Raw genomic sequence first — 21,864 nt, forward strand, 5'->3', positions numbered from 1 at the left:
GTGAAAACCGAAACTGGGAAGTACTGGCAGAAATGGAAACTCAAGTTTACGTTTGCGTCAGGTTACGAATACACAGGATTAATGGTTAACCCTGGGTCAATTTAAAATAATGCACTGACAGAACGTTCACCGATAATATTTGCTATTGGCATTTTTACATTACCCGTTTTCCCAAGCTTTCCCAAGGTTTTTGTATAATTTTCTCATTTCTCTTTCCCAGTGGATGTGTGAACTCAGTTTAATGTGGAGGATATCTGAAGGAATAAAGTAGAATGAACTCACTCTTTACTGCTCGATTTGTGTGAGGACTTCTCATCCGGTTTGGACTTCTTATTGTCTGGTTTGAGACCGTCGTCATCATTCTGTGGGAGAAACACAAGATTCAATAATAAGGAAAACTACCTTTCAAAAGTTTGGGATCATTAAGAAAAAAAGAAAAAAGAAATTAGCACTTATTCAGCAAAAATTTGTGTTTGGTTCAGGGTTAGATTCATGTAATTATGCAGAATTAGTTTTCATATTTGGTGGCTGTTTTAAAAAAAAATAATTACAGAGGAGCAGTAATTTATCAATTTGCAACAATAATATTTCATATTCATTAGGCGTGTTTAGGCCTTTATTTTGAAATAGAAATAAACTTGAAAAATCATAAAAGATTGGTAGAAACCTCAGTTTGTTTTCATGCCAAGAGTTCAAAAGATAACACCAATTACATTTTATGAGAAAAAAAGGTCTGAAAATGTTTTGAATATAAAAAAAATATATTATGGATTCTCGATTTGTGATGCGGCAGCGAGCTATAACGCACATATGTGCTCTTTTTATGTTTATTAGAGGTTGAAATCAAATCAAATACTGCCAAAACACCCATACTATTTCTGAAGAGGATGTATACTTCATAAATTGAATGAAATTATGGAAATGCATGGTTCAGATCACTCAAAACATATATGAAAATGGAGGCGCCCTTATATGGTCAGTGAGGAAGCTTGGCTGTCCATCTAGTGAAAAAGTCTGGTACTGCGCCCAAATAAAATCTTACTGAAAGCTCATTTTTTGAGATATCAACCTAAAATTTGGAACACACCTTGTTTAGATTTTTGGCTTTAATTTTCTAGCAGTTTTAGAGCAAAAAATATTTTGTAATATATATATTTTATATAAAATAGAAATAATTATATTTTTAGATTTTACATTTTCATAAACTCAAACTTATATAACTTTTTTTCTGTTTCACTGTCATCACTTCTGATTTAACTTCTACAATAATCTGGCAAATGTCTTCTTTAAAACAAGACCAACCATATGTCTATATTCCAAATCATTCTTGAATTACAACCATTTAAGTTTGTATAGTGATTTGTTTGTCTATGCGAAAAAAGTGGGGGGGACAGTTTAAGGTGACATTATGTTTCTTTATCTTTCCCTCAGTGTGTAATATTGCTGTTTGTGCATGTAAATGATCTGCAAAGTTAAAAAGCACAACGTCCACAGCAACGCCCACACTCGCCGTCTGTAGTTCTGCCATTATTTCCATGACTTCGCTTTGTCAACATGTTTTTCTTCCACCGTGAGGGCAAAAAGCCTTGTGTGGACCGACACTATAATCACCCTAGATATAACACTGTTTACAGCGGCTCATGAAGCCTTGGGAATTGAAACTCAGTTATGGTGAGGGGTGTTACATTTCTGACGCGTGATCTAAGGGTTCTCCTGTTCACATCAAAGACGATATCGATAATGAACAAGATACGGTTCTAAAAGTCGTTCTAATATAAGAGAATAGCAGTTCAAACCACAAATATAGCGATAATGGCACAGAGGAACAATATCATTAGACTAAAAAAAAATTTCAGCTGATGAACGATAAAAACATTGGCAGCCAATGAGAATCCATCGTGCTTTTAAGAGCTCGAGCATTTACCGTTCGTTGGTTTGGATGCTAATATAGATATCGTTATAGGTATCTTCAGTTATCGCTCTTGGTGTGAACGTTCATTGGTAGACCAATCACAACAGACTGGGTATTTCGGAAAGGCAGGTTTTAAAGAGACAGTAACTGAAAGAACGGAAACAGAGCATTTCAGGTAGAAGTGAAAAGAAGCGCAGCTTTAAATCATGTAAATGTATTAGCAGACCCCCCAAAAAATAAAATTATGAACATGTAAATAAGCAAAAGTGCATGTTATTTCATTTCAATAAAAGATGCGATGCTTGATTTGGTTTGGATTTGCTTATTGCGCTCGCTTGCGCCCTCTTGTGGGCATAGGAGACAATACAGCACTTTTTTCCCTCTAACATTAAGTATTGCCTTTAAAATTTGAAATAAAATATACTATAAAATATATTGCAATTTTGCAAATGTTTAAGAAATTCGAGCCATTTTGACAGCTCTACCAATCAGAGCAGAGTTGGGCAGGTTTTAAAGAGACAGAGCATTTCAGGTGGAGCAAGTCACAGTATGAGACAAATAATGTCCTTTTTGAACTTTTTAAATCATGTAAATGTATTAAAAGACTCCAAATTAAATCATGAACATGTAAACAAGCATAATATGCGTATTTTAAATGCTACCCACAAATCGGCTCCAACCAACCTTGTGTTTTCTCTTGGCCTTGCTGGCTCCCTTCTCTCCCGGCTGCTTCTGCAACTCCTTGGCTTCTCCAGGCGAGCTCCGCTCCACCTTCACCTCCGTGTCCTTGAACAGGCGTCCCGGGACTCTGGACAGCAGGTTCAGGTCGATCTGCACCAGCAGTCGGGGGGGCAGCCTGTTTTCGGGGTCACTCAGTGGGGAAAGCATGGGCGAGAACAGGGCGGACGGGTTCTCAGGGTACTGATCTCTCGGCGTCTGCGAAGACGACGGCACGCTGACGTTACCCTCGGAATCTGATGAGGACGACTCAACGATCTCACGGGACTTTTTGGGCGCTTTTTTGCGTTTGTCTGATGCTGGTCGAGGAGAGGAGGTTTTGGGCTCCTTTTTGATGTTGGGTTTGCGAGGGCCCTTGTTGGCGGCGCGGGCTCGGTGTGACGGGATCTCAGGCGAGGGTTCGGTCTCTACTTTCAATCCACCTTTCGGCTCCTCAACCACTGGCGGCTTCTCCAGCTTTTTAGGCTGTTTTTTACCCACAACTCGTCGCCCACCCTGACTTACGCCCTCACTTTGAGCGGGAGACTTCTGACTTCGCCTTTGCCAGCTCTCTGAGCCCTTCTGATTGGGCCGAAGGTCTCGTCCCGAGGAGGGCGTCGGGTCTTTAGATCCCGGGCCACTGTAGACTCGGCTCGAGTTGGTTTCTCGCCCCTCTTTCTTATACTTTGTCGGCGTCGTGCTGCTGTTCTCCACCGGAGAAGCCGGGGACAACTTGTTCTCCTTCTTGATCCAGTTTTCCAGCTGCCATTTGTTAACAGTGGGCTGTTCCCGCTGCGGTCAAACGGGGAAACTTGCATTGAGTGCGACATCAAACTCAGATAAGCATAAAACAATTCTTGTTATGGATTCAATGCTCCATCATTGGTCATTATTTACCTGTTTAACGCTATTAAGCTGCTTTGAATCAAACTGTATTGTATAAAGCACAATATTACAAAAACTAATTATTATTGAGCAACATTAATGCATTCATTCACAAATGCAAGTTTTAGGTTGCAACTGGTATCAGTACTTATGAAAGGTGTAACAATATATCAATACAAAAATGCAACAATATGTATCGTGGATAATTCACCCAAAATAAAAATTACTGTGTGAGAAAAAATTCAAGTTTTCAGAGTTTTAGTGTCAGACATTAAACTACTATATATAATGTTGAATATAATGTATAATAATGCAATGGGGGAATATTAGTGTGTCCTGATGATGCCAAATGTCTGATGTTACCAGTAAAAAGTGTCCGACATTATTATAAATATATCTAGTCAGTGACAGAGAATATTCGTCTACAATAATTCAGTATTTTCAGCTTCAGAATCATGAATATTGTTACTCTGGTGTCTCTATTGTCCTGTGCTTTGGGTTTCAGCACCAAGTCCAAGACTATTCATTTACACTCACAATGTAATATCAAATTTAGCATTTTAAATCAACAGGACATTTTTTGTTAACATTATATCTTGGAGTATCGCAATAATATGGTATGGTGAGTTCAGTATCGTGATATGTATCGAGTCATGACATGAGGGGATCGTTACACCCCTTGTACTCATACTTTGTCTCATCCCATGTGCAATATAAACCAACCTTTACTAACAATGTTGAGGACAATACTACTCAGATTAGTCCTTCATGCTCATGCAGTGCTACTCTGTATTAGATGAGCATTGTGTGTTTGTGCCAGTGCTGAGAGTTGTGTGTTTGTGCCAGTGCTGAGAGTTGTGTGTTTGTGCCAGTGGTTCACCTCGGGTGTGGCGGTCCGAGGCGGCTCGTTGGTCTCGCTCTCTGAAGAGCTGCTCTCGCTCTCGCTGTCAGAACTGGAGCTGCTCTCCGACCCGCTGCGACTGCTGGTGTCCTCTTGCTCGGCACCCCCGCTGTTATTACTGTTGTTACTGAGGTAAACATGCAAACTGAGTTTCTACTTGTTGGCTAAATGATTACCAAGCATGCAACATTGCAAAGGCACAAATAACAATGAGACTATGCCAAAAAAGCAAGTTAATTCACCTAAAGCACGATTAACCTTTGGTCTGTCGCACTACCTGTGCGAAACTCACAACGTGGCTCAGTTTGGACGTAAAGGGGTGCAGTTACAACTTACACACTACAAAAAAAAGTTGCTTTACATTTCACCGTTTAAGTGTTAGTTCACCCAGAAATGAAAATTCTGTCATTTATTACTCAGCCTCATGAGTTTTTCAGTTCATCTTCGAAACCCAAATAAAGATATTTTAATTATGTCTCTCCACTGAGAGTCAGCACACGATCGTAAAACTAATCCATATGAATCAAGCAGTCAAGTAAAACATTTCTGAAGAGACACGATCGCTTTATATGATGAACAGATTTGATTTAGGCATTTATTCAGATTTAAACAAAGCAGAGATCTGATATGCTTGACGTGCGAGAACCAATGAGCTTCATTCTCGTGTTACGCATCATGTTTGAGCTTCAGCAAGAACCAATGAGGTTCATTCTCGTGTTACGCAGCACGTTTGAGCTTCAGCAAGAAACAATGATCTTCATTCTCGTGTTACGCATCACGTTTGAGCTTCAGCAAGAACCAATGAGGTTCATTCTCGTGTTACGCAGCACGTTTGAGCTTCAAGCAAGAACCAATAAGGTTCATTCTCGTGTTACGCATCACGTTTGAGCTTCAAGCAAGAACCAATAAGGTTAATTCTCGTGTTACGCAGCACGTTTGAGCTTCAGCAAGAACCAATGAGCTTCATTCTCGTGTTACGCTGCACGTTTGAGCTTCAAGCAAGAACCAATAAGGTTCATTCTCGTGTTACACATCACGTTTGAGCTTCAAGCAAGAACCAATAAGGTTCATTCTCGTGTTACGCAGCACGTTTGAGCTTCAGCAAGAAACAATGAGCTTCATTCTCGTGTTACGCATCACGTTTGAGCTTCAGCAAGAACCAATGAGGTTCATTCTCGTGTTACGCATCACGTTTGAGTTTCAGCAAGAAACAATGAGCTTCATTCTCGTGTTACGCAGCACATTTGAGCTTCAGCAAGAAACAATGAGCTTCATTCTCGTGTTACGCATCACGTTTGAGCTTCAGCAAGAACCAGTGAGGTTCATTCTCGTGTTACGCATCACGTTTGAGCTTCAGCAAGAACCAATGAGGTTCATTCTCGTGTTACGCAGCACGTTTGAGCTTCAAGCAAGAACCAATAAGGTTCATTCTCGTGTTACGCATCACGTTTGAGCTTCAGCAAGAACCAATAAGGTTCATTCTCGTGTTACGCATCCCGTTTGAGCTTCAAGCAAGAACCAATAAGGTTCATTCTCGTGTTACGCAGCACATTTGAGCTTCAAGCAAGAACCAATAAGGTTCATTCTCGTGTTACACATCACGTTTGAGCTTCAGCAAGAACCAGTGAGGTTCATTCTCATGTTACGCATCACGTTTGAGCTTCAGCAAGAACCAATGAGGTTCATTCTCGTGTTACGCAGCACGTTTGAGCTTCAAGCAAGAACCAATAAGGTTCATTCTCGTGTTACGCATCACGTTTGAGCTTCAGCAAGAACCAATGAGGTTCATTCTCGTGTTACGCAGCACGTTTGAGCTTCAAGCAAGAACCAATAAGGTTCATTCTCGTGTTACGCATCACGTTTGAGCTTCAGCAAGAACCAATGAGGTTCATTCTCGTGTGCAGCAGCACGTTTGAGCTTCAAGCAAGAACCAATAAGGTTCATTCTCGTGTTACGCAGCACGTTTGAGCTTCAAGCAAGAACCAATAAGGTTCATTCTCGTGTTACGCATCACGATTGAGCTTCAGCAAGAACCAATGAGGTTCATTCTCGTGTTACGCATCACGTTTGAGCTTCAGCAAGAACCAATGAGGTTCATTCTCGTGTTACGCATCACGTTTGAGCTTCAGCAATAACCAATAAGGTTCATTCTCGTGTTACTCAGCACGTTTGAGCTTCAGCAAGAACCAATGAGGTTCATTCTCGTGTTACGCATCACGTTTGAGCTTCAGCAATAACCAATGAGCTTCATTCTCGTGTTACGCATCACGTTTGAGCTTCAGCAATAACCAATGAGCTTCATTCTCGTGTTACGCATCACGTTTGAGCTTCAGCAAGAACCAATAAGGTTCATTCTCGTGTTATGCATCACGTTTGAGCTTCAGCAAGAACCAATGAGCTTCATTCTCGTGTTACGCATCACGTTTGAGCTTCAGCAAGAACCAATGAGCTTCATTCTCGTGTTATGCATCACGTTTGAGCTTCAGCAAGAACCAATGAGGTTCATTCTCGTGTTACGCAGCACGTTTGAGCTTCAAGCAAGAACCAATAAGGTTCATTCTCGTGTTACGCAGCACATTTGAGCTTCAAGCAAGAACCAATAAGGTTCATTCTCGTGTTACACATCACGTTTGAGCTTCAGCAAGAACCAGTGAGGTTCATTCTCATGTTACGCATCACGTTTGAGCTTCAGCAAGAACCAATGAGGTTCATTCTCGTGTTACGCAGCACGTTTGAGCTTCAAGCAAGAACCAATAAGGTTCATTCTCGTGTTACGCATCACGTTTGAGCTTCAGCAAGAACCAATGAGGTTCATTCTCGTGTTACGCAGCACGTTTGAGCTTCAAGCAAGAACCAATAAGGTTCATTCTCGTGTTACGCATCACGTTTGAGCTTCAGCAAGAACCAATGAGGTTCATTCTCGTGTGCAGCAGCACGTTTGAGCTTCAAGCAAGAACCAATAAGGTTCATTCTCGTGTTACGCAGCACGTTTGAGCTTCAAGCAAGAACCAATAAGGTTCATTCTCGTGTTACGCATCACGATTGAGCTTCAGCAAGAACCAATGAGGTTCATTCTCGTGTTACGCATCACGTTTGAGCTTCAGCAAGAACCAATGAGGTTCATTCTCGTGTTACGCATCACGTTTGAGCTTCAGCAATAACCAATAAGGTTCATTCTCGTGTTACTCAGCACGTTTGAGCTTCAGCAAGAACCAATGAGGTTCATTCTCGTGTTACGCATCACGTTTGAGCTTCAGCAATAACCAATGAGCTTCATTCTCGTGTTACGCATCACGTTTGAGCTTCAGCAATAACCAATGAGCTTCATTCTCGTGTTACGCATCACGTTTGAGCTTCAGCAAGAACCAATAAGGTTCATTCTCGTGTTATGCATCACGTTTGAGCTTCAGCAAGAACCAATGAGCTTCATTCTCGTGTTACGCATCACGTTTGAGCTTCAGCAAGAACCAATGAGCTTCATTCTCGTGTTATGCATCACGTTTGAGCTTCAGCAAGAACCAATGAGCTTCATTCTCGTGTTACGCAGCACGTTTGAGCTTCAGCAAGAACCAATGAGCTTCATTCTCGTGTTACGCAGCACGTTTGAGGTTAAGCAAGAACCAATGAGGTTCATTCTCGTGTTACGCATCACGTTTGAGGTTCAGCAAGAACCAATGAGCTTCATTCTCATGTTACGCTGCACGTTTGAGCTTCAGCAAGAACCAATGAGGTTCATTCTCGTGTTACGCATCACGTTTGAGCTTCAGCAAGAACCAATGAGCTTCATTCTCATGTTATGCAGCACGTTTGGGCTTCAGCAAGAACCAATTAGGTTAATTCTCGTGTTACGCATCACGTTTGAGCTTCAGCAAGAACCAATGAGGTTCATTCTCGTGTTACGCATCACGTTTGAGCTTCAGCAAGAACCAATGAGCTTCATTCTCATGTTACGCAGCACGTTTGAGCTTCAGCAAGAACCAATGAGGTTCATTCTCGTGTTACGCAGCACGTTTGAGCTTCAGCAAGAACCAATGAGGTTCATTCTCGTGTTACGCATCACGTTTGAGCTTCAGCAAGAACCAATGAGCTTCATTCTCGTGTTACGCAGCACGTTTGAGCTTCAGCAAGAACCAATGAGCTTCATTCTCGTGTTACGCAGCACGTTTGAGCTTCAGCAAGAACCAATGAGCTTCATTCTCGTGTTACGCATCACGTTTGAGCTTCAGCAAGAACCAATGAGGTTCATTCTCGTGTTACGCAGCACGTTTGAGCTTCAGCAAGAACCAATGAGCTTCATTCTCGTGTTACGCATCACGTTTGAGCTTCAGCAAGAACCAATGAGCTTCATTCTCGTGTTACGCATCACGTTTGAGCTTCTGCAAGAACCAATGAGGTTCATTCTCGTGTTACGCAGCACGTTTGAGCTTCAGCAAGAACCAATGAGGTTCATTCTCGTGTTACGCATCACGTTTGAGCTTCAGCAAGAACCAATGAGCTTCATTCTCATGTTACGCAGCACGGTTGAGCTTCAGCAAGAACCAATGAGGTTCATTCTCGTGTTACGCAGCACGTTTGAGCTTCAGCAAGAACCAATGAGCTTCATTCTCGTGTTACGCATCACGTTTGAGCTTCAGCAAGAACCAATGAGCTTCATTCTCGTGTTACGCATCACGTTTGAGCTTCAGCAAGAACCAATAAGGTTCATTCTCGTGTTACGCATCACGTTTGAGCTTCAGCAAGAACCAATGAGCTTCATTCTCGTGTTACGCATCATGTTTGAGCTTCAGCAAGAACCAATGAGCTTCATTCTCATGTTACGCAGCACTTTTGAGCTTCTGCAAGAACCAATGAGGTTTTGGTGTTACGCAGCACGTTTGAGCTTCAGCAAGAACCAATGAGGTTCATTCTCGTGTTACGCATCACGTTTGAGCTTCAGCAAGAACCAATTAGCTTAATTCTCGTGTTACGCATCACGTTTGAGCTTCAGCAAGAACCAATGAGCTTCATTCTCATGTTACGCAGCACTTTTGAGCTTCTGCAAGAACCAATGAGGTTCATTCTTGTGTTACGCAGCACGTTTGAGCTTCAGCAAGAACCAATGAGGTGTTTGCGTTGATCAATGTTTATATGTGAATAAAAACCTTAATTAAATCTGTTCATCATATAAAGTGATCATGTCTCTTCAGAAAATTGACTAAACCGCTCAATTCATATCGATTCGTTTTACGATCTCTTTATGAATATTTTGAAGTGTTAAAGTGGTAGTTGCGTAGCTGTCAATGGAGGAACAGATATATCTCAGATTTCATTAAAAGATCTTCATTTGTGTTTCGAAGATGAACGAAAGTCATACGGGTTTGGAACGACATGCGCGTGAGTAATTAATTAAACTTTTTTTCAGTTTTGGGCGAACTATCCAGCGCATGTTTTATTTTGTCACCCTCTCCCATGGAATCAAACTAATGAAGTACACTATCTCTCTAAACACCAGCTGTACGAGTGTGTCACCTTGCTGAGGTGTTTCGGGGCGTGTTTTTGGCAGGATCTTGCTCTCCGTCACTGTCTTCGCTGGTGCTGAGCTTCAGATCATCCTGCAGTGTGCTGGAATAAGAGCAGGACAACAGGACTTCAGCTAAACTCAGACTGGGACACTAAGAGGTGTTGATTTACCCAACATAAAAAGCTTTAAAAACTACTGTAAAAACAATATAGGATGTATTCCATTAGGACATTTCCAATTTCTATTAAAAGAAATACAGATAAATGCAAGTTATCAGAATCTATGTTATGCTTCAGATAAAAAAATACAAATAAAAATAAGTAGTAAGAATAATTATTTTCTGTAATTATTATTATAAACTGAAGATGCGGTCCATAAAGCCTAACTTGAATCGCACTCGGAAATGTTCTTTTATATGTAATGCTACGGGCCACAGGACAGGACAGGCTTAAGACAATCGCAAATCTAAAATTAATCTCATATCCCACGTTCACAATGTCAGTCCAAATCCCATTATTTGCGCATCCGATTGGAATCTGATCTAAAATTATTGATGTATCTCAACTGTTCAGATCTGATGTGTGTCCATGAAGCTCTTTTGTTTTCCTGAATATCTGCATTGGTTTCAATACACCAAAAACAACCACCACCACAAAGGAGGTGATTGCAATAGAGATGTTGTCTTATTTAAAGTCTACAACATGACAATGTGTATCCGCCGAACCGAACTACTGGGCCGGCGCACGGCTTTGTTCCGCGCTGTCGTCTCTGTCGGTTTACAAACATGTTTACTCGGGCTGCACGATATTGAAGGAAAATGCGATATGCGATAACTCATTAAATGCTGAATAAATAAGCTTTCCATTGATGTATGGTTTGTTAGGATAGGGCAATATTTGACCGAGATACAACTATTGAAGAAATCGTAAAAATAATGTAAAATCGTAACATTGAGAAAATCTCCTTTAAAGTTGTGCATTTATGTTGGCGATTGTGCTTCATTCACTCACAAAAATACATGTTTTATATATTTATGGTAGAAAATATCTTTATGGAACATGATCTTTACTTAATATCCTAATGATTTTTGGCATAAAAGAAAAATCGATCATTTTGACCCCGTGTTGTTGGCTATTGCCACAAATATACCCGTGTGACATGTGACTGGTGACGTGATCCAGGGTCACAAATATCAAAATATTTAGTAAACAGAAAGAGCTCCAGACAGAACAGGCAGATTTACTTCAGCATCTCAGAGACTCACTTGGACTGGTCGCTGTCGCTTGGCTTTGACGGGTGGCTGGTGGATGCACTCTTCCCTGAGATTTTTTCTGAGTGAGGGAAAGTCAGCACACAAAAAATACATCAATTTAAAAGGCTAAAGAAACACTCAAGTCTCATTAAATGACTGCTAGGACTTACTTTGTGCCCCAAAAGACAGGTGCTGGGCATCCTACAACAAAGAAGCTAACAATTACAAATTGAATACACGAATACATGCATCGCAACAAAAAAAAGTTTGACTGGTTTCAAATGCTAAAACGGTAGATCAAAATTAATATGAACACTTATGAAATGGCAATCATGCATAGTGCAGCTTATGGGTACAAACACATACTTTCTGCACTGAATCAGGGCTGTCAAATACAAAGGTTCATGTTATTGTGTGTTCATGTAGTTCATTACGCTCTGTCGAAGTGTGTTTTCTCAGGTTACTGATGCACTTACACAGTTTTATGCACTATTGTAGCCTAATTTTCCTTGCATGCACATTAAGGAAATTATATTTTATTTAAGAACAATTTTTCTTAACCCTTTAAAACCAGATGTGTCGTCGACAACACAGCCAACCAAGCTGTATGCATGTCACTGTAACTCTTCAACCGTTTGCACTATCAAAATAATTCAAATAGTTCCTGAAAGTAGACATCATGCGCTTTGCCAATATACGGCTTATTACGGTAATGTCATGCTTTCCGTCTGCAAATGACGGCGGCGCGGGATGGAAGGATTTGAACAGAGAGATACGATGCGCGGCAGGTTAGAGTGTGCTGGATTGCATAAAATAATAAAAGAAACGAACAAATACATTGTCGAAAGAAGTGTTAGACAGCAGAAGAGGGGATTGGGATGATTTTTAATGAAACTTGGGAGGCGGATGGCCGTTACTTACGTCATGTATCTAAGCATGTAGTGTGTGCGTGCCTATGAACGCGTGCATGTGTGCGTGCCTATGAACGCGTGCATGTGTATGTGTGTGTGCCTATGAACGCGTGTATGTGTATGTGTGTGTGCCTATGAACGCGTGTATGTGTATGTGTGCGTGCCTATGAACGCGTGTATGTGTGCATTTGTATGTGTGCGTGCGTGTATGAAAAAAAGTGTCCTAAATGAAAACTGTGCAACCCAGTGTCACAAAAAAGACTTGTATATATGTATTATAGTTCATTTTTCAACTTTAAAGTGTTAGTTTCTTTCGTTCATGATATTTTCTGTTTTTTTCCTAAATAAAAATCAGTACATTTATTCTCGTATTTAAAAAAATTTTTTTGTCTATTTAAATTCTATTTACAAACTCACCACACACAATCATGGTCAATAACTGTAATTTGTTGAAAGCTTATCTTTTTCTGAAAAAGATGACAGCTTGCACATGAAGAGAGCACATTGTTTTAGAATTTTACAGTAAAAAAAAAAATCTAATTATGTGAAAAACACCTATTTTAGCTTCAGGTTCTAAAGGGTTAAATGTTAATGCACTTTAAAAAGTGAATGTTATTTCATTTCAATAAAAGATGCAATGCTTGATTTGGCTTATATTTTGCTTATTGCGCTCGCTTGCGCCCTCTTGTGGACATAGGAGACGATACAGCACTGTTTTCCTCTAACATTAACAAGTATTGCCTTTAGAATTGGAGTATAATTCGCATTTTGCTAATATTTAAGAAATGTTTAAATTTTGACAGCCCTACATATTAAACGACTCTGTTTTTATACTATCCTGCAAACATGATTAAACTGGACTGAGCCAAGTGTGTGTCAGGTGTGTGTGTGTGACCACAGAGACCCTTTCATATCTGACCTTGGAGGTGGAGAAAGGAAACTTTGAAGGTTCAGTCTTGCAGGGCGTATGAATGGCTGTCAGCGGAGGAGGCCAGACCTGAGTCATTTCCTGGAGAACAAAACACAGTTCAATCAAGCGGGTTTTAAAACTAATTTCCCCTTCTGCACTTTGACACCCGTCATTTCTTCTATCTGCCCTTTTATAGCCGGACCTTCGTTCTAATGCGTCTCCAGTGGACAGCGATCTCAGCACCACTTACACGTCACAGGAGAGCTAACTGAAACATTCCCAAGACTTACCATGTGTTCACAATATTGACATTTAGGCTAATTAAAAGTGCTTTCCAGAATGTCTTCACGAACGGATTAGAAGTGAAGAAAACAGGAGAAAAGTTTTAAGTTTTATTTTAAGTTTTAGAGTTCTTATCTTTGGGAAGAGAAACTGGGTAGCTGACAAACTTTGAGGTTGGCTAGTCTAAAAGTTTGAAATAAGTTTTAAGGTAAAAAAATAATAATAATAATAATAATAATAAAAAAAGACCATATTAAGACTATTCTAGATCCCATTAGACTGCTAAAAAAAAACACATTAGAATGTTTTCAGTTGCTCCAAATTTTTTTTTTTTTACCATACCGGCAGGCGTTGTTTGGATGTTTTAAACATTTTGTAAGCGTTTCTAACATGTTACTAAACACTGCTAGTCCATAGTCAGCATTTCAACATGGCATTTTTAGCATTTAACATATTTCTAGTTCATTGTCAGCATATTTTAACACATTAACAACGTTAAAACATGCTAAAAATGACTATGTAGCACATTGCTAACATGCTACAAACACTGCGAGTGAACATTTCAACATAATGCTAGGCATTTTTAACATTTAATTTATTGCTACATGTTGTTAGGCACTGTTAGCTTGTTAACATTAACCATATTGTCTAGTGTTGCTAGTCTGGTGTCAGCATTTTTTCACATGCTACTAGGCACTGTTAACATGTTAACATGTAGCATATTGCTAAGCGTTGCTAATATATTAAACACTGCTAGTTCATTGTCAACATTTTTTACATACTGCTAGGCATCGTTAGCATGTTGTTAGCATTTAACATTGCTCCCTGTTAAACATGCTAACATGTTACAAGGCATTATTAGTTTTTTTTGTCAGCATATTTTAACACGTAGCTAGTAATTTTTAACATGTTTTAACACTGTTAACATGTAACATATTCCTAAGCATTGCTAACATGTTACTAAACACTGCTAGTCTGTTGTCAGCATTTTTTCACATGCTGCTAGGCACTGTTAACATGTTTTAACATATTTTTAACATTTAGCATATTGCGAAGTGTTGCTAGGCATCACTAGTCTGTTGTCACCAGTTTAACATGTTGCCAGGCAATGCTAACACATTTTAACATGTTAACATGTAGCATACAGCTAAGCGTTTGCCAACACGCACTGCTAAATACTGCTAGTCTGTCGTCAACATTTCAACATACTGCTAGGCATTGTTAGCATGTTGCTAACATTTAACATATTGCTACATGTTTCTAGCATGTTGCCAAGCATTGTTGATCTGTTTTCAGCATTTTTAACATGTTTTAGCATGTTTTTAACAGTTAGCATTTTGCTAAGCACTGCTAGTCTGTTGTCAGCATGTTTTAACACGTAGCTAGTCATTTTTAGCATGTTTTAACACTGTTAACATGTAACATATTCCTAAGCAGTGCTAACATGTTACTAAACACCGCTAGTCCGTTGTCAGCATTTTTTAACATGACGCTAAGTTGAGTAAATTATAACACCATTATTTTTTCAGTGTTCTTTTACTATTGACAGCAAATAATACAATGGTTCTTACCTTTAAAATTTCATCAACACAGCTCGCATCTCCTCCCATTGAACCCTGCAAGAATGAACAAAATCACGCAGATCTTTGAGCAACACGTAAGAATCATCAAACATACAGGGCTGTTTATGACTACAAGTCAAGTGTAACTTATAAGTTGTAAAACCCATACATGCTTCCAGCCAGTGTCATTTAAAATGGGTCATATAATTGATTTATTTAATTAATAATATCGTTATTCTAATAACAGGTCCTCATTTCCTCAATGGTTCATGCTAAGTTTCATGCTAAGTTGTGGTAGAAAGCCAGCAGTCTTGCTGTGTTTGAGCCAAAATGCAGCAATGAAACTCTTTCTGACTAAACAAAACTGCTTGATTACATTTTTCCCTTGCATGCTGTAAGCGTGTGTGTGTGTGTGTGAGTGTGTGTGTGTGTGAGTGTGTGTGTGTGTGTGATCCAACCGAACAGCCACATTTATACAACTAATTCCCTGTATATACACACACATAATCTGAAGGCGTAAAAGTCTCAACATGTGTAATTATGTTATTTATGGACACATCTGGAGTGTCTTATGACATGTCTTACAAACATTTGTGCACCTCCTGGGTATCGTGTTCGGAGGTGCAAGAGGCACAAGACTGCAATGTGTGTTTGTTTTTGTCCAGAACTATTATTTTAAGATCAAAAATCTTTTAAAATGTAATTCTCATACAATGACCTTTCAATGACGAGGATAGGGCAGTTCAGGTTGAAAAATGTCATGTAGTGCACCTCCACAAACACGTAAAAGACATTTCTGAAGTAATAACTTTTAAAGGAACACTCAGTTTTTTCATATTAAACTATGTTATTCCCTTAACTAAGACGAGTTGATACATACCTCTCTCGTCTCAGTGCGTGCACTCAATCGCTCTGGCGCACGGTGACACTTTGATAGCACTTAGCTTAGCACAGTATATTCATTAGGATCCAAACAGAGATGAAGTTAGAAGCGAACAAACACCTCCACGTTTTCCCTATTTGAATACAGTTACACGAGTAGTTTCACGACCTAGTATGCTGACACAAAATAAAACGTGGCGCTTTTCTAAGCGGGTAAAAAGGATAACTATAAAATATGGCGGAATAGCACTGGGAGCACTTCGACTCGGTGCAGTAAAAAGTCACGTTGGTTCTAATGACAGAAGTGAGAGGGAGAGGATTTTTCAGGCATGAAAGACTTTTTACTGCGCCGAGTCGAAGTGCTCCCAGTTAGAGTTCTCAACGGGCCTGAAAATTACAACCCGACCCGACCCGGCCCGTGGCTTTTAAAGCCCGGACCCGATGTAACCCGACACATCAACATGAATTATCTGCCCGAACCCGGCCCGCGGCCCGACGCCGCGTCGGAATAATTTTTTTTTCTCATACACGTATTCATGACCAGCAGACGCGAATTCAAATCAACCTTTAATGTTCACGCCTTTTAACAATACAAACAACTGAAACAATAAACTTTAAATATATAAATAGGCTGTAGTAGCGACGGTGAATTCACCTGCGGCAAGTTTACTTTTCACCAACTCCATCTTCTTCTCCAGGCTAAATGCGTGCACGCAGCGGCATCAGGTCTGCCCCCGCCCCTCTCCATGATGCACGTTGCACGCAGCAGCCAGCCAGACTTTCTTTACGGTGAACAGCAGCGATGATTAATAAATGTTTTTGTTTTTTTTACTTAGCGGAAAAGATTAAGCCCGAGGTCCGACCCGACCCGAGTCATTTGCTTATATTTTCGACCCGAACCCGGCCCGAACCCGCGGGTCCCGTCGGGTTTGTCGGGCCGACCCGACCCGTTGAGAACTCTACTCCCAGTGCTATTCCGCCATACATTATAGTTATCCTTTTTACGTGGAGGTGTTTGGTCGCTTCTAACTTCATCTCTGTTTGGTCCCTAATGAATGAACTGTGCTAAGCTAAGTGCTATCAAAGTGTCTCCGCGCGCCAGAGTGATTGAGTGCACGCACTGAGACGAGAGAGGTATGTATCAACTCGTCTTAGTTAAGGGAATAACATAGTTTAATATGAAAAAACGGTGGTGTGTTCTTTTAACCTTTAAATAAATACTTGTTAAAACTTAGGGATGCACCGATATGACAATTTTGGCCGATAACGGTAATTCTTTATATTTGAAAGCCGATAACCGATATATTGGCCGATAAATCTAAATCCAAATTTTTATATAATTTTTTATATATTTTCCTTTTTTGAAGTGATTCCAATCATATTTCAAGCAATTCAAAGCCATCATGATGATCAGTGCACATCTGAAGTGTCTCAGCTAATACATTATTTATCGGCTTTAATATATCGGCCAAGTTTTCTTATCGGGCCGATAACGATAACATTAAAAATGAACATATATCGGCCAATACCGTTATATCGTGCATCCCTAGTTAAAATATTTAAGCTTCTTTATGTTAAGAACCTGTGGGAACACAGTAAACCCAAATAAGTTGGGAACACTCAATTTTAGATTTTTTTTTATGTAACTGATAATTTAAGTTAAGAAATTCAAAGTTTTATTAAGCAGAACTTGCAGATTTTTATTTTGTACTCATACAATTGAATTACTATTAACTTGAAATATTTGTGTAAGTGAATTCATGCATTTATCATGTAAACTGACCTTGAATAATTTTAGTAGTGGAACCGTGGCCAGCTTTAACTAGCCAATTCAATAAACACTAACTTGCTAATGGTAACACAATGCTTTGAAGGCATTAGCATAGCATAGCATAGCACTTGCTGAATAACTACAACAATATAGAACATTTAACATATATCTGTTCTCAAACTAAACTATGGTAATCCTCAACAACAACACAACAACATTACAGAAACTCTTCTAAATTAACACAGCAAAACATCAAACACTACTAAATCTCCAACTTGACATTAATCTCACTCAAAAAACCTTATTTAAACTTTAGCAATTACTCGCCCTGTTGAGTGTCATGGCAAAGCATGCTGGGAAATACAAATCCAAGCTCTGTTACATTTAAGTCTGTCTAAATGAAAAGAAACAAGTTCATAAAACTCAAAACAATGAAACACTTCAGATGATTTAAAACGTGTCAGTTTTGTGACCTCAAAAGAAAAAGAAAGTTATAAATACTCATATTTAAGAGTTCATTTGATTGAACCAATGTGTTTAAGTTCGCCCTACTCAAACCAATTAATTATTTTGAGCATTAGGGTTTACAGAGCAGTCAGAAACAACTCAAGGTTCAGTGGATTGCCACACTTTCTGTATTTATAGCAAGTTCTTCTGATTTTTAAGAATACTATTACCTATCCTACTTGCTTATTATAACTTAACAGTGACTAAGTAGGCCAATAGTATGATCATTCAACAGGCATCGTAAACAGTCATGTGTTCATCGCTCATCTGTCCGACATCAGACATAGATGTTTTTGCAGGCTAGTTTTGACTTGGGTGCAGTAAAGATTTCTGGGCTCATCTGCGGTTGAAACATACGATTGCAAGTTACTGGCAGAGTAACTGCTTTTCTGCATGCATAATCTGATGGTGTAAAGTGTACACATGGATTATTGATAATATAATCAGTGATAGGAAGAAGAAAGTCCTGCAAGACCTATACACACACATGGAATAGTAGTTTGACCTTCATATCTTCCTAGAAGTTTCAACCTGAACATGGTTTAGAATGCAATGTTGTTGGCTATGGTAACATGCTAAACTGTAAAAGAAAAACCTGCAAAAAATACAAGGATTTAAATAGGCAAATGCATTCAAATTCACTGAAAGTCTTTGGGATGTGCTGGAGGAGACATTACAGAGTGCTGGACTCTTGCATACATGATCCTGACCAAAATTTGATGCATCTCTTGACAGAAATAAATGTTGTGATGATATTTCCATCAAGAGGTGCATCAATTTCTTGGTCAAGATCTTGTATTGTCAATGCAAGAGTCCAGCACTCTGTGAAGTCTCCTCCAGCACAACCCAAAGACTTTCAGTGAATTTAAGGTCTGGACTCAAAGAGTTGCCAGTTCATGTGTGAAAACGATTCTTCATGCTCCACACTACAATTCTTTCACCATTTGAGGCTGATGATCATCCTAGAATATGGCCATGACATTTCTTCCTACATGGTTGTTTAAGAAATGAAAAGCTACACTAAAGGTCCATCCACACAGAGTCCGAAATCATCGCACGTTAAAAAATAAATACGACCTCACGTTGTGTCAATCACGTTTGCCTCCGAAACGTTCGTCCGTCATAAAAAAAATTGGATCGGATTTTTCGCATCCCTAGCAAGCATTTTGAGAGGTGTTTTGACAATCAGAGCCACCGTACAAGCGAACGGCAAACTGCAGAACTGTTCAGGATCAATTGTTCACGGTAATTGGTGGTCTTGTTTTTAATAATGCGGCTCCAGTATCGCTAGCAAAGCATCAAACTGAGCCACTGACATCCTGAGGTGAACTTTGAATCTCTCGAGATTCTCCTTCCTCTCTACGCAATCTCAGGATTGGATGGACCCAATATTTCCTATTTTTAAGAGAGAGAGAGAGAAAAATCACAAAATCATCCTCGCTGCTTGAAGACTCCATTTTGTATAGTTTTGGCAAACAGTATTACAAATAGTTATATTCGTCTGGCGGAAGCTAGTTATTTTAGATTATAAAGTTATAAATATGGGTATTTTTCTTACACAAACGCATCGCTTGGCTTCAGAAGGCCTTTATTAACCCTAGAGCACTTTTATAATGGATAGATGCACTTTTATGGACAAAACCGAAACAGCGATTCACTGCCATTATAAAGCCTGGAAGAGCCAGGACATTTTTTAATATAACTCTGATTGTATTCGTCTGAAAGAAGAAAGTCATGTACAGCTAGGATGACTTCAGGGTGAGTAAATCATGGGCTAATTTGAATTTATGGGTGAACTATCCCTTTAAAGCGGCAATAATGATCCAATCTAAGACTCTTAAGCATATGCCTATTCAAATCCAAACAGCAACTTACTTTTTCTTTCTTTTTTTTTGGCCGGGCAGTGTAAGATTGAAACAAGTTGTACAGTTCAAATAATACAAGTTTTGACAAAAATAAAAAGTTTTATAAAATGATAAACCTCAGATTTCAGCCTAATAAATAATTATGTACATTATCAGTTTGAAGGTATGTACAATCAAAAAAAATTTACCTTTAAAGGTGACATATCATGTAAATCTGACTGTGCTATAATCGGGTTCCCGGTGCTTCTACCAACCCAGAAAACGTGAAAAGTGAAACCCAGTAACTTTCTTTTGGTAAGCCTTTCTCTGCAAGCATGTCAAAAAATAAGCCGATCAGATTTCGCTTCCCTTCTGACGTAGGAAGAGGATCTTATTATAATATTAACGGCCCTTAATCTGCACGTTTATATGGCGACGCCATTTGGTTTTCGCAAGCGACAACAGTGTAACCAGTTCTAACGCAATGGCAAAAGTTTAAGCAAAGCATGAAACTGTTCTGTCGTTGCTGCACAGACGAGCACTGAACACTATTTATAGTCCCAGCCTCAGATGAGACAAGAGAGCAGTGGATTAATTTCATTTTCAATGGAAATCCCCCAGACACAGATGAATCAAAACTCCACAACAACTACATAAATGTCTCCCACTAACCATTCAGAAACGTCCAGGTGCGTCTAAAAGTTAAACTCGTCCTGAGTCTCTCCGTAAGGCTGCACTCGCTACTGGTTATTTATGAGATTATGGATGAGTGAGATTGGTGTTTTGTTATTGTATCCGAAGCTCGTGTAAAGGATCGGCCTCTTCTGAATGGGCGCGGGGAGCAGCAGCTCATTTGCATTTAAAGGGACACACACAAAAAGTGTGTTTTTGCTCACACCCAAAAAGGGGCAAATTTGACAAGCTATAATAACTGATCTGTGGGGTATTTTCAGCTGAAATTTCAAAGACACATTCTGGGGACACACTCACATCTTGTGAAAGGGGGGCATAATATGTCACCTTTAAACTCTGACTGTTTTATCTTAAAATATCAAGGAAAACGTGACTCCTAATGAAACGAACCGTTCGATAACGTGTGAAAGAGAAAAGCATGCATGACTTACGTCGATCGGCTGCGTGGGGATCTTGAGCTTGGTGAGAGAAGCCTTTCCATTGGGCTTCATTTCTCCCACGGCACTGCTGTGCGACTGGCCACCGTACGAGTCCGAGGAGCTCTTGGGCTCGGCCGTCTCCAGGCCGTCCATGGGCCGCACATACGCGGTGGGTTTCTGGAGCATGGAGCTGGGCTTGATGAGTGAGGGCGGGAAGGTCTGGCTGGGATGCTGTCCGCTGGAGAAGGAATGAACTCTTGAGGGCGAGTCCCAGTTGGCTTCTCGGTCTCGGGGAGATTTGGTGCGAGAGCGCGAGTGTGAGCCGGAGCTCATGGAGCCCTTGGCCGGGCTGGAGGTGGAGTGGGACTTGTGTTCAGATCCGTGTTTGCTGGATTTCTTTCCGCTACGGCTTCCCTGCACTGATGAACGCTTCTGCGAGGAAGAGGAGGAGGTGGTCGTGGAAGAGATGCCAGGAGGAGCCGGGCCAACCGGAGTCCATTTACTGTTCTGACTCTGAGTGCCTCCGCGCTGGTCACCGTACTGGCCAGATTTATCTTCCGAGGACGAGCTGGAGGCTTTGGGAATGAGCTTGGACATTGGGGGTTCACCGAGGGTCTCCTTCATCTCGTCGTAATTTCCCAGCATACTCTGGATGCGACTTGAGAGTTTATCTTCCTTGGCCTGTTGAGAGAAAAAGGACAGTGTTGAGATTAGAATGAGAACGTCAGCAAAAATCAGTTAATGGTCGCATTTTTGGCAACCTTGCTTGTGAAACTGGTGCCACTACAAAGTTTGCCAGCTCTCTTTGATTGGATTTACTGTAATACAAATACATTAACTATGGTATTTTGGCAGAAAGAAATTCATATGTTATTATAAAGTTATTGTTAACTCTTTCCGTGTTTACAGTAGGGGG

The 21,864-nt window shown here is 40.0% G+C and overlaps 1 protein-coding gene across 8 annotated transcripts in view; it reads right to left on the reverse strand.

Moving 5' to 3' along the window:
• aff4 (AF4/FMR2 family, member 4) overlaps window positions 1-21,864 on the reverse strand; it is a 60,507-nt gene that overhangs the window by 12,089 nt on the left and 26,554 nt on the right. For 7 of the 8 annotated variants that reach the window (XM_082141225.1, XM_082141228.1, XM_082141224.1 and 4 more), the window contains 9 exons: window positions 20,961-21,629; window positions 14,842-14,886; window positions 12,998-13,087; window positions 11,338-11,368; window positions 11,180-11,246; window positions 9,924-10,016; window positions 4,395-4,542; window positions 2,597-3,421; window positions 283-362 (listed from right to left, as the gene is read on the reverse strand). In XM_082141225.1, coding sequence (XP_081997351.1) covers window positions 283-362; window positions 2,597-3,421; window positions 4,395-4,542; window positions 9,924-10,016; window positions 11,180-11,246; window positions 11,338-11,368; window positions 12,998-13,087; window positions 14,842-14,886; window positions 20,961-21,629 — 2,048 coding nt within the window. The remainder of the gene's footprint in view (window positions 1-282; window positions 363-2,596; window positions 3,422-4,394; window positions 4,543-9,923; window positions 10,017-11,179; window positions 11,247-11,337; window positions 11,369-12,997; window positions 13,088-14,841; window positions 14,887-20,960; window positions 21,630-21,864) is intronic. The other variant, XM_082141226.1, reaches the window with a different exon arrangement.

Source organism: Leuciscus leuciscus, assembly GCF_965113295.1.
Source record: "Leuciscus leuciscus genome assembly, chromosome: 16".
Lineage (NCBI taxonomy): Eukaryota > Metazoa > Chordata > Actinopteri > Cypriniformes > Leuciscidae > Leuciscus > Leuciscus leuciscus.